This window comes from Onychostoma macrolepis, chromosome 07 (genome assembly GCF_012432095.1).
Source record: "Onychostoma macrolepis isolate SWU-2019 chromosome 07, ASM1243209v1, whole genome shotgun sequence".
Classification (NCBI taxonomy): Eukaryota; Metazoa; Chordata; class Actinopteri; order Cypriniformes; family Cyprinidae; genus Onychostoma; species Onychostoma macrolepis.
This window is the reverse complement of record NC_081161.1, coordinates 9,683,755-9,700,506: the sequence shown is the minus strand read 5'-3', so window position 1 is coordinate 9,700,506 and position 16,752 is coordinate 9,683,755. Positions and strand designations below refer to the sequence as shown.

General features: G+C 35.5%; 1 protein-coding gene across 2 annotated transcripts in view; it reads left to right on the top strand.

The window, feature by feature from the left end:
* The window catches only part of LOC131544599 (A disintegrin and metalloproteinase with thrombospondin motifs 7), an 82,386-nt gene extending 67,100 nt beyond the window's left edge, over window positions 1–15,286 (top strand). The window contains exon 24 of one of the 2 annotated variants that reach the window (XM_058782937.1): window positions 11,779–15,286. In XM_058782937.1, coding sequence (XP_058638920.1) covers window positions 11,779–11,927 — 149 coding nt within the window. In that variant the 3' untranslated portion in view covers window positions 11,928–15,286. The remainder of the gene's footprint in view (window positions 1–11,778) is intronic. The other variant, XM_058782939.1, reaches the window with a different exon arrangement.
* Window positions 15,287–16,752: the final 1,466 nt, after the last annotated feature.

Sequence of the window (16,752 nt, the reverse complement as noted above, 5' to 3'; positions counted from 1 at the left end):
AATATCCATTCAAACTAGCGGGAACAAACAGAATTGGAAATATAATAACTTTTGAATAATGACATTTGTTGCAGATGCCACAGAGCTACAGTGTTTCCACTCTTTGAGAAAATAAGCTTATGAATGGTTTAGTTAAACTTGTATTTTAAATTATTATTTTCACTGGGATAGGTGATTTTTAACATTGAAAAAAAAAAAACATACACTCCATTTGGAGCTGCCATAGCCAAAAGGGATTTTTTTCTTCTATGACAATAGGATAAATCTGTGCACTCAGTATCCTTTGGTAAATATGGTGTGTGTTATTGTGAACTGCAATTACCTGGTAGCATGAATAATAATGAAATTTTATAGGTTTAAAGAAATCGCCTACCATTTATCATCAATCATACTCAGAGAGAGAGAAAAAAAATCAATTTTTACTCTGTGTTTGCTTTTGAAAGTGCTGCACCTTAGATTGGTTTGGCTTGATTATTGCTGGTTGCTGAGGATTGTGCCATTTACGGATCTCTGAATTGCTGCTTTATTGCTGCTCTTTTGTCATGGGTCACTGGGGATAGAAGAAACCTGTGTTCGCAGTCCAACACCAGACAGTGATTATTCTGATATATAAAGAGAATGATACACAGCACAGGTTTCATCTGAAACAAGAGTTTCACATGAACCAGAGTTATAGTCTCAGGCAAAATAAGATGATAAAAAAAAAACATTTTAAAAAAGAAGAAAAAAAAATATAACTTAAAGAATCTTAGCTTAAAAGTCAACATTAAAAATGACATTTACAGCCCATTCTACTTATGTACTGTAATGAGACAGAATACAATGAAGTAGAATACATCTGAAACAGAATGAAAGGGAATAGAATTTACTTTAAACCTACAAGCGTTGTTGAGTTTTCAGTCAAATTTACAAGAGTCATATATTATTCAAATATTGTCCATAATTTGAGGTTCAGAGATAGCAGTTATCACCAAATTGGAAAATTTCAAGCAAGAAAATGTCCCCTCCCTTAACCTTTACTCCTTCTTATTCCTGTGAAGAATTCCAGCCACTTCTTTTTTCTTCAGGTAATGCAGCTCACCTGGCTCACAGCCTTTAATTACCATCATCATCACTTTGAAATGTACCGCTAAGCCTGTCATGTGCTGGTTCTGAGAAAATTGCTTTAGCTCAGTGTGCTAATTAAAATGTGATTCGTGATGAGCGGTTTGGTGGTGCATGTGTTTAATTCCTTACTTTTTAAAAGAAATTATCCAGGAAATCCACCCACATTTGATTAGTTTTGGGAAACGTTTGCTTATAATTATTTTACCCTGGTGGAGTTCACAAAAGGACACTTCATGATTATTAGCTGGGTGCAATGATTTTATTTCTAAAAAATAATTATTGTTATATGTTATGTGCAAACTTTTTCTAGGGGAAAAACCTAAACTTTTGATATATTATTCATTTTAATCCATACACACTTCAGAGCTTGTGTGATGTTCTGTGTCAGACCTGCATTTTACCATTCACAGTGTGTAGAATTTCATCATTTGTTCAGTTTCTCGGCAGTATCATTTTCTAAGATTAATTTTTTAAAATTTTCAGTAGCTATGTTTCCATCCAAAGCTGTGAATTTAACTTATGCACAAAATTTGAATATGGCATAAAACATTTGCAAATAAAGCTCCGTTTCCATCCAACAAGTCAAAGAGAACAAAATCGTCGCTTCCTGATAAACTGGCACTAAATATCGCCAAGAAGAGTAGGAGAAGCCACTGAATATAATAATTTTCATATATAATAAATTACTTGTGCCTCAGAGAGAGCAGACGAAACACAATAAATGCAGTCATTGCTTTCGGAGGTGAATGCCTGCTGTTTGAGAACGCAGCTGTGTAAGACAGTTCTGAGAGGCAATACAGAGATACTTTGATGACAGTCTTTGCTCAGGCGTTTCAGAATAACCATAACAACATTTCAGATGCTTTGCAACGAGATCAGTCCGCTGGTTACTTTTCTTTCTTTCTCTTTATTTATAAAGCGCTTTCACACAACTACCGGTTGATCCAAAGTGCTGTACAATACAGCTAAAATAAAATAAAAATAAGAGACAAAACATCAAAACACAGCATTACAATACAATTGACATGGCTAGATAAAAGCTATTGAAAGAAGATGTTTTTTAAGCCGGCATTTAAATACAGTCAAAGAGGGCGCAGCTCTAATAGAAGCTGGTAATTTGTTCCATAAACTAGTACCAGCAACAGCGAAGGCTCGATCACCTCTGCAATGGAACCTAGATCTAGGAACAGAGAGGAGACCAACATTACTGGATCTTAGGGACCTATTTGGTTTATAAGTAGAGATTGCCTCGGAGAGATATGATGGGGATGAGATATGATATAACTTGGTTAGTCAAGTTATGCTGTCTCATCGCACAAAGTCACGTGACTTTTTTATGTGCATGGACAAATTTATTTGGTAAATGTCTTTCCATCTCCCATTATTCGCATTAACTTTTTTTGCACAAATCAAAAACCATCTCAAGTAAGTGTAAAAACTTTTTTGCGAATTAAGGGATTTTTTCCCTTAGTTTCCATCACTAGTTTCTGATGCAATACTTCAAAATGCGGATAAAAACAGGGTGATGGAAATATAGCTAGTGATCCAATTATTGATAATAAGAAAAGAAGTGGCCAACTGAGGCACATACCTTTCCACCTGGTATTAAAGGGGACTGAACTGCCTTTGTTTTTTATTTTGTACTGTTTTCTAAAGTCCACTTATATTGTTATCAAGATGTTTACATCAAAAAACATCATAATTTAGAAGTAATAGCCTATTTTCTCTCCTGTTTTTAACCCCCTTCATTAGAACGCTCTGTTTGAATAGACGTGTCGGATTGTAGACTCGGAGACTCGGAAGTAAAGCCCACTGCTATGATTGGCTAATAGTTGTGTATGTTTGACAGCGTACATTCCTCATAGACAGACGCTGCTCTGTGATTTAGGTCAGTCTTTATTGTTTGGTTTCTGCTGCACTTTCGCCTGTCTTATAAACACTGCATGCACGAATCAGTGGGCGGGGCTAAACAGGCAGCGATGTACAAGCAGGCGTTGTCAAACTGTTGTTTGGCAGATTGCCTTCACTATAAACTGTTTTTAGACTAACGACAAAGTTTTGAGTTCTGAAACTTACAGGATTTTTTTTATAGTACTATGTCCATAGGATCATATAATTAGAATATCATCAAAAAGTTGATTTATTTAACTAATTCCATTCAAAAAGTGAAACTTGTATATTATATTCATTCATTACACACAGACTGATATATTTCAAATGTTTATTTCTTTTAATTTTGATGATTAGAGCTTACAGCTCATGAAAGTCAAAAATCAGTATCTCAAAATATTAGAATATTTACATTTAAGTTTGAATAAATGACCATCCCTACAGTATAAATTCTGGGTATCTCTTGTTCTTTCAAACCACAATAATGGTGAAGACTGCTGACTTGGCAATGATCCAGAAGACGAACATTGACACCCTCCACAAAGAGGGTAAGTCACAGAAGGTCATTACTGAAAGGTGTGGCTGTTTACAGAGTGCTGTATCAAAGCATATTAAATGCAAAGTTGACTGGAAGGAAGAATTTGGGTAGGAAAAGGTGCACAAGCAACAGGGATGACCGCAAGCTTGAGAATACAGTCAAGCAAAGCCGATTCAAACACTTGGGAGAGCTTCACAAGGAGAGAACTGAAGCTGGAGTCAGTGCATCAAGAGTCACCACGCTCAGACGTCTTCAGGAAAAGGGCTACCAAGCCACTTCTGAACCAGAGACAACGTCAGAAGCATCTTACCTGGGCTGTGGAGAAAAAGAACTGGACTGTTTCTCAGTGGTCCAAAGTCCTCTTTTCAAATGAAAGTAAATTTTACATTTCATTTGGAAATCAAGGTCAAGAGGCACAGAATCCATGTTGCTTGAAGTCCAGTGTGAAGTTTCCACAGTCTGTGATGATTTGGGCTGCCATGTCATCTGCTGGTGTTGGTTCACTGTGTTTTCTGAAGTCCACAGTCAACGCAGCCATCTACCAGGAAATTTTAGAGCACTTCATGCTTCCTTCTGTTGACAAGCTTTATGGAGATGCTGATTTCATTTTCCAGCAGGACTTGGCACCTGCCCACACTGCCAAAGGTACCAAAAGCTGGTTCAATGACCATAGTGTTACTGTGCTTGATTGGCCAGCAAACTCGCCTGACCTGAACCCCATAGAGAATCTATGGGGTATTGTCAAGAGGAAGATGAGAGACACCAGACCCAACAATGCAGATGAGCTGAAGGCCACTATCAGAGCAACCTGGGCTCTCATAACACCTGAACAGTGCCACAGACTGATCACCTCCATGCCACGCCGCATTGCTGCAGTAATTCAGGCAAAAGTATTGAGTGCTGTACATGCTCATACTTTTCATTTTCATACTTTTCAGTTGGCCAAGATTTCTAAAAATCCTTTCTTTGTATTGGTCTTAAGTAATATTCTAATATTTTGAGATACTGATTTTTGACTTTCATGAGCTGTAAGCTCTAATCATCAAAATTAAAAGAAATAAACATTTGAAATATATCAGTCTGTGTGTAATGAATTGTTAATGTTAATTGTAATGAAGTTTCACTTTTTGAATGGAATTAGTGAAATAAATCAACTTTTTGATGATATTCTAATTATATGACCAGCACCTGTACTATAGTACAGCATAGTATGTCAAAGGATCAAGGGAATTTTGGTTTCTCAGTTCATGACCACTTTAAAATAAGTTTCAAATTCCTCATGACACTTTTGTAACAATCTACATGGCTTCTGTGTTAGTCAAGTCAAGTCAAGTCACCTTTATTTATATAGCGCTTTTAACAATACAGATTGTGTCAAAGCACTTAACAGTATCAAATTAGAGGATAGAGTGTCAGTAATGTATAATGATAAGATTAAACACTCAATTTTCAATTTTCAGTTAAAGGCATTTCATTATTGAATTCAGAGATGTCATTGTCTAGCTCAGTTTAGTTTAAATATTATCTGTGCAATCAAATCGGCGATAATCGCTAGAAATTAAGTGTCCCCAACTGAGCAAGCCAGAGGTGACAGCGGCAAGGAACCAAAACTCCCTCTGGGACAGAATGGAGAAAAAAAAACCTTGGGAGAAACCAGGCTCAGTCGGGGGGCCAGTTCTCCTCTGGCCAGACGAAACCCGCAGTTCAAAAGTTTCTATTTCTATTTTAATTTTGTTGCAATATCTAACAATAGTAGTATTATGTAGTTACGTATTTTATTATATTTTAGTTATTTTGTTATATATTTTTTTAGTTTTATTGTATTCAATCGAGGTGTTAGTACTGAGTGTGGTGCATGAATGCTATTGACTAAAAATCATGTTAGACAGATTATTAGCAATTGGTAAAGGAAGCTAAATGAATAGGATAAAGCAGCTGTAATTTAAACTGTAATCTGCATGTTTTGGTACAACACAGTAAAGTTGTTTTTGGTCCATTTTCTAACAAAACGTCTCACAGTGATTAAATACTAGGTCAGTGGGTGGCAAGTAGGCAGTCTTTTGTGAATGTTCGAACTCATTCGACCACATGAGTGTCTACACTATGAAAGCAAACAGGTCAATTTTTTCCCCCCTAAATTACCTCTGGATTGGTCAAGTTTAAAACATTTTAGACCCATTTACACCTGCAGTTAGTGTTTTGTACTTGTGATCGGATTAAGAAAAATGCACCTTTTACCAGCTGTAAATAGGACCTACTGTAGGTGACATCTCTCTGTCTTTCACAGCCAGGTGTATTATTCCACCTGTAACGAAGACAGTTGGATAGGTGTGTTCTTGACTTATATATTTTAGTCATGAAGCTACTTTATATAACAAGAGTTATGAGTATCACCATGTAAAGGTGTAAACTATTTCTACACCCACACACTGTCCGGTCTGAGGAATACTGCACACATAAAAATGGCAAGAACTGACTACTATTGGTTATGTGAGGCTACCTCACTTTGTCCTCATTATTGAATCATTTTGGTTGGTTGACACTGGGTTTGATCCAGGCTCCTGGCTTTTCACAGTCAATACTTGACATCAACAGTATTCTGAAGAGACTCTCCTTCATTAGCAGCACTTTGTTTCAGTTTGTTTGTTGGTGCTGGATTGTGAATTAATCGGCTACTTGATCAACTGCCAAAAACCTGGTTCTTTTGGCTCAGACTGTCATAGTGTCAGCTGGAGTGTCTCACAGTCTTTTGTGACACTAAGGGAAGTTTCACTGATTTTCCATCCTGGGTGCTTTCTGATTAAGAATTGATTCCTGAGTGTAGACTTTCCCACTCTAGATTTGTAAATCATGACACCCCAAAGGGCTATTAATAGTATTGTTTTTTCCTTTGGCCTCAGATAATAACCTCTTTTGGCAAGGCATGCTGCAGCTCCAATCCCGTCACTCCTGACAGTGTTTTGGATGTTGAGAGAGGTCTTGCGTAACTGTTTGGAATGAATTATTTTGGCGTTGTCCAAATAGATCACAAGTGGATTTTCATGCCACTTCAACTGAAGTCAGCTGTTACCTACTTTCAAAGTTTAATGCTGTTGTATAACAAATTGACCCTGTGTTGCTGTACATATTAAAGCATTGTGATAACATACAGTAAGCAGTATGCTAAACAAATGTGAATGTACAGTATTTCTCAGAGGTCTCAAAGGCTCAATGTTTCAGTGTGTTTCCATGAAGTCCCCAAATATTTCCCAGTTTTTCCAGATTTATTCCCACAACTTCTCAGGAAAAATATAATAAATGAAACAATTGTTGACATACAGCGAGAGTATAAAGCTCTAAAATTAATGTGTAAAAACATGGTTTAGATTGTTTGTTCCTCGAAGAATTTTATAGAGAATGTTTGAGTTCATACTGAAATGTATGATGTATGCTTTCTGTTAAATCTCATTGACATTAAAGACATTAAAGTTTTTTTTGTTTCTTTCCTATAGGTAATGCCAGACAAAAATAAAAATAGTTTCAGCAGCAGAGCAAATTATTAATATTTTGATGGAAGATTGGAAAGGCATGCATATTTTCCTATGAATTAACCTAATAACATTGAGGATCTTGTATTTAAGTAAATAGACCAATTGTTAGTTCATGTTAAAGGTTGGGGAAAATCCCTTGTATTTAGTTGCCATGAGAACATCCTCAGTGCCTACTGGCTGCTCATTTGGTTTGAGTACTGAATGAGTGACCAAAAATAAACACAAACTACATTTCCTGTATCACTCAGGATCCTCAACATTGTTTAAAACTGCTCTTACAGGATGTTGGGGAGGTGGGGTGAGTTCAGACCGGATTAATGAGCCCTCTCCCAGCCGAAGGCCACTGTGTGTCACGGGATTTGGTCTGCTGCTCTGTCTGGAATAAATCATGTAAACACAGGAAGCGTGCATGTGTGTGTGTGTGTGTGCGTGTTTGTGATTGAATGTGCAAGTCTTTCATTATCTCTCACACACTGTGCTTTGTTGTAATTAGAGGTTAATGTTCATTCATGCTTATGAATACTTAACAACACTGATTATATCTGAAAAAATAATTAAAAGCCATAATTAAAATATTGTATAGTTGAACATATTCAACAGCATGATTGTATGGTACAGTTAAGCTCTCGTCTTTGCAGGGACCCTCGGAGTAAGAGGGAGAAGATTAATACTTTTATTCAGCAAGGGCACATCAAATTGATCAAAACTGACGGTAAAATACATGTATATCAATACAGAAGATTTTCAACTGAATTATGTTTAAACTTTCTGTTCATCAAGGGAAAACATATATCATGGTTTTCACAATATTAAATATTTCAGCACTGATAATAATAAGAGGAATAACTTTATTCACTGCTGAAAGTTAAGGTTTGCCATCACAGAAATAAATTATTTATAATTTAAATAATATAGCAATATAATACATTTTATTTATTTTATTTTTATTGTATTTTTAATTAAATACACGCAGTCTTGATGAGCATAACAGATTTTGTGACTTTTTTTGGAAAATTAGTATTTTAATACTGCTTATATTATTAGAAAATTAACAATAGGCATCACAGTGTTAAAGTAAATGACTGACAATTATGATTTTTATCATAATCATGCATCCCTAAACCTTTTAACCCTGTTCAATAAATTTGCACATGTGATGTAACATTTAAGAACTACTGTACCTCTTTCATTATTTGTAAATGTCCTCCAAATATTAATATAATTAATATTATAAATGCACATTTGCTTCTGGTGACTTGGGCCACATATATAATCATAACTCACCCAAAGCAGAATTACATCATCATACAGTAGTTTGGGAGCACCAAAAAAAAAAAAGGCACAAAACAGCTATTACCTTTTCTAAAGAAATCATCAAAACAATTTTAGCTGCCTCCTGTTTGGAGGGTTTTTTTTTTAGCCATGTCAAGTGCAGCCAAATTTCACTGCCTAGCTGGCATTTGCATCATCACAGCAATTAAATCTTATTGTATATTTACATACATTTATGAGGCTAGGCATAATAGGGTAATGTACGTCCAATGAGACTGCAATGTCATCGATCAAGATGCTTAATGTACAGTGAAGTGACTCATAAAATTAAGCATCATTAGGCCCTAATTCATCCTCTTTTTGTAATAAAACATTACTGTTCTTTCTAGTTAATGGTCAGTCCATTCATTCTCTGATTTTTAGTAGCAGCCTCACATGGCACTGACACTCACATTTATTGTCAATATGGTAAGTGTGCTGTGAATCGCACATAACCTGTGACTGAATGAACTCTGAATGACAGGGTCATGGATGAGCAGACTGTGCACCATGTGAAGTGTTGTGGGCTTTAACTTTCTTTGAGCTGACAGGACATGACAGCTTTCACAGGCTGGTAATGAGGTGTTTGTGAGCAGAGAAAAAGCAACAGCTGGAATATGTAGTGAAAATCCTTTGCAGGTATATTAGAACCTAACCTTTTATTTTACTGCACAATCAACTATTTATGAACTGCTTCATGTGAGATGCAGAATATGCACTGAATTACACACCGAAGGTCTTACAGGCAGAAAATGATTGCATGCTTGTAATAAATGTTATTTTCTGAAGAAGTTGGTGAATTCTGTAGTGTTCTGAGAAACTAAAGCTCTGTATAACTGCTTTCACAGTCCTATCTCTACTCTGGAAAAAATAAAATGGTGTAGAAACAGTTTGGTAACACTTTCTATGAAGCCTGCATTTGTAATGCATTTTGTAATGCATTATAATGCATGGATAATACTTTATGTTGCAACACTGTTAAATAATCATTACAATACATTATAATAATTATCTATTTGTGGTTATAACTTTTAAGAGCATGATGCATTATAACACCAGATGAAGCCTGCATTTATAATGCATCATAACGGTATTCTTAATGCATTATGCCTTATAAAAAAACAAGTGTGTTATAACCCATTCAAGATATTAAAAGCAGACTTGATGCCAACACTTCAAGGTTCAATTTAACTGTATTTAATGCATTAGCTAACAATGAATTGTTAACATTGTTTAATAAAAATACAGTTTTTCATTGTTAGTCCATGTTAGCTTCATTAAATAACATACAACTTTGATTTTAAGAATGTATTAGTAAATGTTGGAATCAATATTAACTAAGATTAATAAATGCTGTAGAAGTATTATTGGAACCTTATTGTAAAGTGTTACTTACTGACTTTTGTTACTTTACTTAAAGCAGAAAAAGAACACTTCTTACATTTATACATATAAATACTTATGACATATGTGTATAGGAACAAGCTTCCAGTGTGTGTTTTGTGAGAAGCCTATGTTGTTTATACATGAGGCTTTTCTGATAAAGTAGAAAAGTAATTGGGACATGGGTCACGCAGCGTCACTCGTCCCACTACGTGCCTGTGAACCGAGTGGCAGTGTGGGAAGGAAAGGGTCTTCTGGGGTTTTGGTGAGGGGGTGCAGCGTGTGATCCCACTGCAGCTGGGGCCCGTGACCCCACTGATGTCAACACACTGTGTGATCTAAGACGTGAATGACTCCTCCTGTTAGAGGTCTGTCCAGTGGAAATGCCCTGAAAATTCATTTAGTAGGGCTGTCTGCAACACTTTGCTTCTGTAAATTTGTGTTGTAAACCCTTCTTTGTTTTTGATCTTTGCTCTAAGGGCTTTTGGTCTTATCAGTATTTCAGACAAGGCTAAATATGAGGCATTTAGGGCATGCTTTTAATCAGCCTTTTACTGGCACACATGATGTCTTGTCAATGGTATTTAGAGAGAAAATATTTCTCGTCTTGCTGAATGTTTTAAAAACATGCCCAACAAAGGTATAACTGGTACACCAGAGATATTTTGTGGCATTTTTATATTCCAAGCAATATTTAATCTTTTATATTTTGAATAATTTCTCATTTCAAATATTTTTTTCCATAAATGAATATAAAGGCTTAAATATAACAGCTGTTTTGAGACTGTACATGATTTCTAGGTCAATATAAAGAATTGCCCGGTGGTTTTCTTCACACACTCTTAGCATAGCAGGACAATTCAAAATAGGATTGAGGTTCATTTCAGGACTTGCTGTTGGAGTCCTTGTTATGGAAAGGCTTGAATAACAGGAGTGAATTCATAATGTGTAAAGGATTTGTCAGTGTGCAAGACCTCTTGTGCTCAAGGATCCAAATCCAGCAGCATGCTCACCCACATCTTACCATCCCCCCCACCCAGCATTTCATGGGTTTTTTGGAACAAAATCATAGAAAATGACTAAACAAAATCTGTTTTATAGCCCGATGTTACTGAAGAGTGTGAATTGTCATATGTGTCTTCATAAAAAAATAAAAAATAAATAATCTATGCACGTTTGCTTTGAAATGTTCAGAAATTAAAATGCTGGTCAAAAGAACTAGATAATGGAACATTTATTTATTTATTTTACTATCATTATTTTATTTTTATAACTTTTTTACTGCTTCAAATTCTGACCATACTTTCATGATATGCCACTGGCAGTTCATTATAGATAACCAAGATAAATTGAATTCTATTTAAATTTGACAGTCTGTGATGTCTGAAATGAATATGACTACACTTTTAATGACCAGTGTCCTAAACTGCTCTGCTTGCCAATATTTTCTTGATATTATTCCTTTTTTACCTACTAAGAGGTAAACAGAGGACAAATTTTGGCTCGTGTAGATCAACTGACATTCACAGACTGCATCTATCAATGTTTTTAAATAAAAAATGTTTTTTTAAATGTAATATACATTTATAACACTATACTCTGTGGTATATACCTTGGCATTAAATTACAAAAAAAAAAAAAAGGTTATTGTTGCTGCATGAGTGTTTCTAATACAACAGCTGAGGGAGGCTAAGCACCCTGGAAGTGAGAAAAGGATCCTTATTGAAAATGACCCTTAATTATGTTTTGATGTGCAGCCATTATGCATTTCGTGTTTTATGGTGTATATATATATATGTAGTCAACTTGATTTTATTTCAGGCATTCACGGCATCAGGGATGAGTGTGATTTGTTATCGCTTAGGTGTCTGTGTTGCTGTAATGTGTTGCCTGGCTTGAGGGCAAATGTGTGAATGCACTAATGCACGTATCTCGCGTAGGTGGTGAAGCAGTCTCACCCGTCTAGAGCTGTCCTACCTGCAGTGTCGCTCATGTTTGTCCTCTGTCTGTGTTTTTCAGGTCAGCTGTGTTTACGGGACCATTTGACATTACGTTTCTGTCAGACCCTCCAGTGGCTCGGGCGATGTCAAGTGCCTTCAGTCCGTGCAAAGTGCTGCAAGACCTGCGGGCTGCCATCACGGGGCAATGATCGCATTGCAAGTCGCTGAGATGCAGGGGGATTGCAGAATGAATGTTGTAAGCCAGGGAACAAAGGATTACACTAATACTCAAAGCAGCTATGGACCAATCCATTGTTGGACAGACTGGTCTGGTCTGATCTGGTCAAGCTGTTGCCATTGACCAACAGTTCATCAGGGAGCTACTTCATCCCTACATCCTTTAACACATACAGTAAGAGGTGCTTATTTACACCATCATCTCAGATAAGTGGTAGTAAAACAGGTAAAGTGGACCATCTTGCCATCTCACTATAGACTGTTGCAGGGATGGTGTATTTTTAGCATGTAGAGTTAGCATTTTAGCATTTCCGTTTCCATCGTCCTGAAGTCAGTGGGTTTATTGAATGGGTTTTTGATAAATGCCTGAAATAAGGTCTGTGGTTCACACAAGCACATGATATTTTCATCTTTTATTCAATGGCATTAATACATCAGTAAAACCCACTTTTACTTTCTACAATTTTACTTCTACTGTCTTGAAAAAGTTGGTTGCTAACAAGAGGCTAAATGGGACTGCATTAAATGTCATCACACCAAACCAAAAAAAACTCATCTACTCACTAAACCACTTTCAAAACCTTGTCATGTTTATAATTGCGCTCTTGCAATCTATTCTACTTTCAGGGATTTCTTTTAAAGAGTTGTCAGAAGCTCAGTGGTGAAGCTGAAGTCATGCGACTGCAAAGTAGTTTTTTTTTTTTTTTTTTTTGTTGCCTACATAACTTTTTTTCTGACAAAGAGAACAAAACGTTTAAGAATCAAACTTTTATTGGTCACAGAGCTTATTTTCTGCAATTATATAAAAGCCAGTTAAAAAATTCCTGTTGCTTTTTTCTCAAGGGAGATGATAATTTGCAGGTTGACCTACAAGAAAACATCAACAGTGCATTGACTACTATAGTAATTAAACATTCATTTCTGATTAGCAATTGACGGAACAAATGTATTCATAATTTGGTTATTTTAATCTTTTTAACTCTGCCAGGAATTTAGGACTGCAGTTCAACAGTTCAAGACAATTATTTTGTCTTGACCACAGATAACCACAAAGCCAGAGCGCAGTTCCACATAATTGCAAGGTTGCAGATGTTTCTATTTATTAAACCAGTAATGAAGTACCTGGTGCTACAACATAAACCGGTGCTAAAGGTAGCGAGCGCTAAGCTCCTCGCTCAGTCTAGTGTTGGCTGGTACTTGAATTCTATACACACTATTTATAGTACCTTGATTTTATATGTCTGTATTACCCTTTGGATTAATAAACATATACACAGAATAATAGTTCAGTGTACCACTTTTCAAAATGTATACAAGATAGAATAGCTTAATGTCTGCTTTCATAAAATATAAAGGATTTCTTTTTAATGCAATCATTGTATTCCTCTAGTGTATAATATGAAATACAACTGTTAAGAGACATCAGTTTAAAGAAAAACTGTTGAGATGTTTGTCAGGTACATGAAATATTACACTAAATAAATGTTTAGTATGGTTGATTTTGCCTTTTTATAATACATGACCACTAACTATGCATTCTGTCTTAAGATGCAGTCACATCTGCAAAGTTTCGTGTACAAAAATGATGTATGAAGCTCAGTGCTCACAGAGGTCACTTTTAAACCAAGCAGCTTTATGTTGGTTAACGCTTCGAATTTTCGTGATCGCACACCCGCAAAAAAAAAAATTCCTGATCAAGTGGAATCCTATTGAAATAGCTGGATTTCACCCACACACAAAAAAATCACTGCAACTTCAGTGTACCAACTTGAAAACGAGTGAAATCCATTTAGGGAACAGTTTCGCCTTCATGCGAAACTCCAGATTTAAATGATTACATATCTCCCACGAAATTAGCCAAATATCTGTACATGTACTGTGCTGCATATTCTCTCAACTAAACCAAAACTAAATTATGTGTTTTGCCTTATCACATTTCAGGTATCATTTGGTTTTATGTGTGAAGAAAAAAAAATTGATTCTCTGAAATAAGGAAAGCTGGTAGCACATTTTCATTACATTTTTTTTCTGCATGACACGTACTTTACTTTCATCACTTGTTCATCCAAGGACCATGTGATGTAGCTGCAGTATTCATCATATTCATGTTGTTTTGCTCTAATGATTCAGATAAAAGGCCCGCGCTGCATTACTAACAACTGATCAAACAGCAAATGCAACATATTTTGTTTGTGAAGTTGCACTGAGACATGTAATTAATTTGTTATAATGTTCATTTCATTAAGTGTTTGTTTAGGCTTGTAATTCTGTGCTTAGCTGATGTTTCAGGACTTTCCAGTATGTAGGCATGGGTAATACTTTACAAATAAGATCCTTTTAGTTGACATTAGTAAATGCATTAACCAACAATGAGCAATACATTTGTTACACTATTTATGAATCTTAGTTAATGATCGTTAGTAAAAATACAACTGTTCATTGTTTGTTCATCTTAGCTCAGGTCCATTAAATAATATTAACAGATATAAATTTCGATTTTAAAAATGTTGAAATTAACATTAAGATTAATAAACGCTTAAGAAGTATTTTTCATTGCTAGTTAATGTTAACAAATGGAACCTTATTGTAAAGTGTTACTTAGATATATTATAGTTTACATATAGAATTTTTTGTTTTTTTTTAAACCTTGATTAATTTTGGGGAATGTGTCATTGTCATATTAAATATTATTCATATTGCACTTCTGTAACACCTTTATTTTTTGTACTTCTTTATTAAATTGTTTTTTTTTTGTAAAGGAAATGATGGGGGTAACTTTTTAACCCAACACAAAAAATGCAATTGAAGATGTTAAATAATGTCTTTAGTCTTGAGGCTAGAAAACCAATAAATAAATACAATTATTAGTCTAAAATAATCTCATTAATCAGTCAGACTTGAACTGTAAGTGTCCGTGATGCACTATAGCAAACTACAGCATTTCATCTCATTTTGGACTTTTGGAACTTTTATCAAATATCAAATGAAATCCATTATTTGAGCAATGAGTATGCTATGATTTAAGTGAAAGTATATCGTTTGAATATAAAAGAGTGAATTTTCATTTAATCTGTCCCTGGGCATTGTGAGTTACTTAAAAATCCAAACTAGGAAGAAAGGAATGGGATGTTTCAGGGTACGTGTTATCATTTGAGACCTCATTTGTCCTTTTACACAGCTATTGGTTAATAACTGCTCCTGAATAATTGAAATAGAACCTGTATGTGCTTACTCTGGCTGATGGCTGGACACATGGCAGTAATGCTGTGTTTACTTGTTTGTTTTCACATTGTTCAGTAATTCCGTTTGATCAGTGCTTCAGTCCAACTAGCCCATTAAAACCTCTTCCGTCTAGATCTGATGGACGACAGTAACGATAGTAATTATGCATGTGATTCCATTCTCTTGTGCACAAAGTAGCTTATGAAGTGAAGAGGTCTGTCTGAGCACAAAGCTTTGATTCTTCATCATTAAAAGGCTTGCCAAGAGTTCATGCATTTCCTTGCATCAAATGCCCTTTTAGTGTTCAAAAGAAACATTGAACTGCAGACCATTCTTTCAGAAAGAGAAACAGTGCCTCCCCATGGTTAAATAATCCATTCTGTTTATCCTTACGAGAATTCTTTACCTGCTCATGTTAGGAATTTTAATTTTGGAAATGTGTATATTTTAAAGAGTAATTTAGGCAATGGTAGTGTGCAACATTGTTTATGAAATTAAACTATGAATTGTGCACAACTCAAATGGTCTTGCAAGTAGGAGGAACAAATCTGAGTGTTGGTAGATAATTGGTAATATCTAGAAATGGCTACAAACACTGCATTCTAATGCCCAATGGTGTACTGAATTATGGCAATTTTATTTTCAGTACACCGTATTATTGCAATTAATAAATAGGGTAAAATGCATCAGTTTGTCACGAGTTAAACTGGGGGGATAAAATAGTGGTGGTAAAACAATCTTTGCTCAGAAATTGCTTGTAAATTTCACAAATAATTACAATGAAACTGAAAGTGAACATTGAACATTACAGTGTATATCTGAGTAACTATAAGGTTTATATCATATTGAATTAGCATTTCACCAACATTAATAGATTTACTGCCAATATGCAGGTGCATCTCAATAAATTAGAATGTCGTGGAAAAGTTCATTTATTTCAGTAATTCAACTCAAATTGTGAAACTCGTGTATTAAATAAATTCAATGCACACAGACTGAAGTAGTTTAAGTCTTTGGTTCTTTTAATTGTGATGATTTAGGCTCACATTGAACAAAAACCCACCAATTCAACAAATCTCAACAAATTAGAATACTTCATAAGACCAATAAAAAAAAAAAAAAAACATTTTTAGTGAATTGTTGGCCTTCTGGAAAGTATGTTCATTTACTGTATATGTTCTCAATACTTGGTAGGGGCTCCTTTTGCTTTAATTACTGCCTCAATTCGGCGTGGCATCGAGGTGATCAGTTTGTGGCACTGCTGAGGTGGTATAGAAGCCCAGGTTTCTTTGACAGTGGCCTTCAGCTCATCTGCATTGTTGAGTCTGGTGTCTCTCATCTTCCTCTTGACAATACCCCATAGATTCTCTATGGGGTTCAGGTCAGGCGAGTTTGCTGGCCAATCAAGCACAGTAACACCATGATCACTGAACCAGCTTTTGGTACCTTTGGCAGTGTGGGCAGGTGCCAAGTCCTGCTGGAAAATGAAATCAGCATCTCCATAAAGCATGTCAGCAGAAGGAAGCATGAAGTGCTCTAAAATTTCCTGGTAGATGGCTGCGTTGACTGTGGACATCAGAAAACACAGTGAACC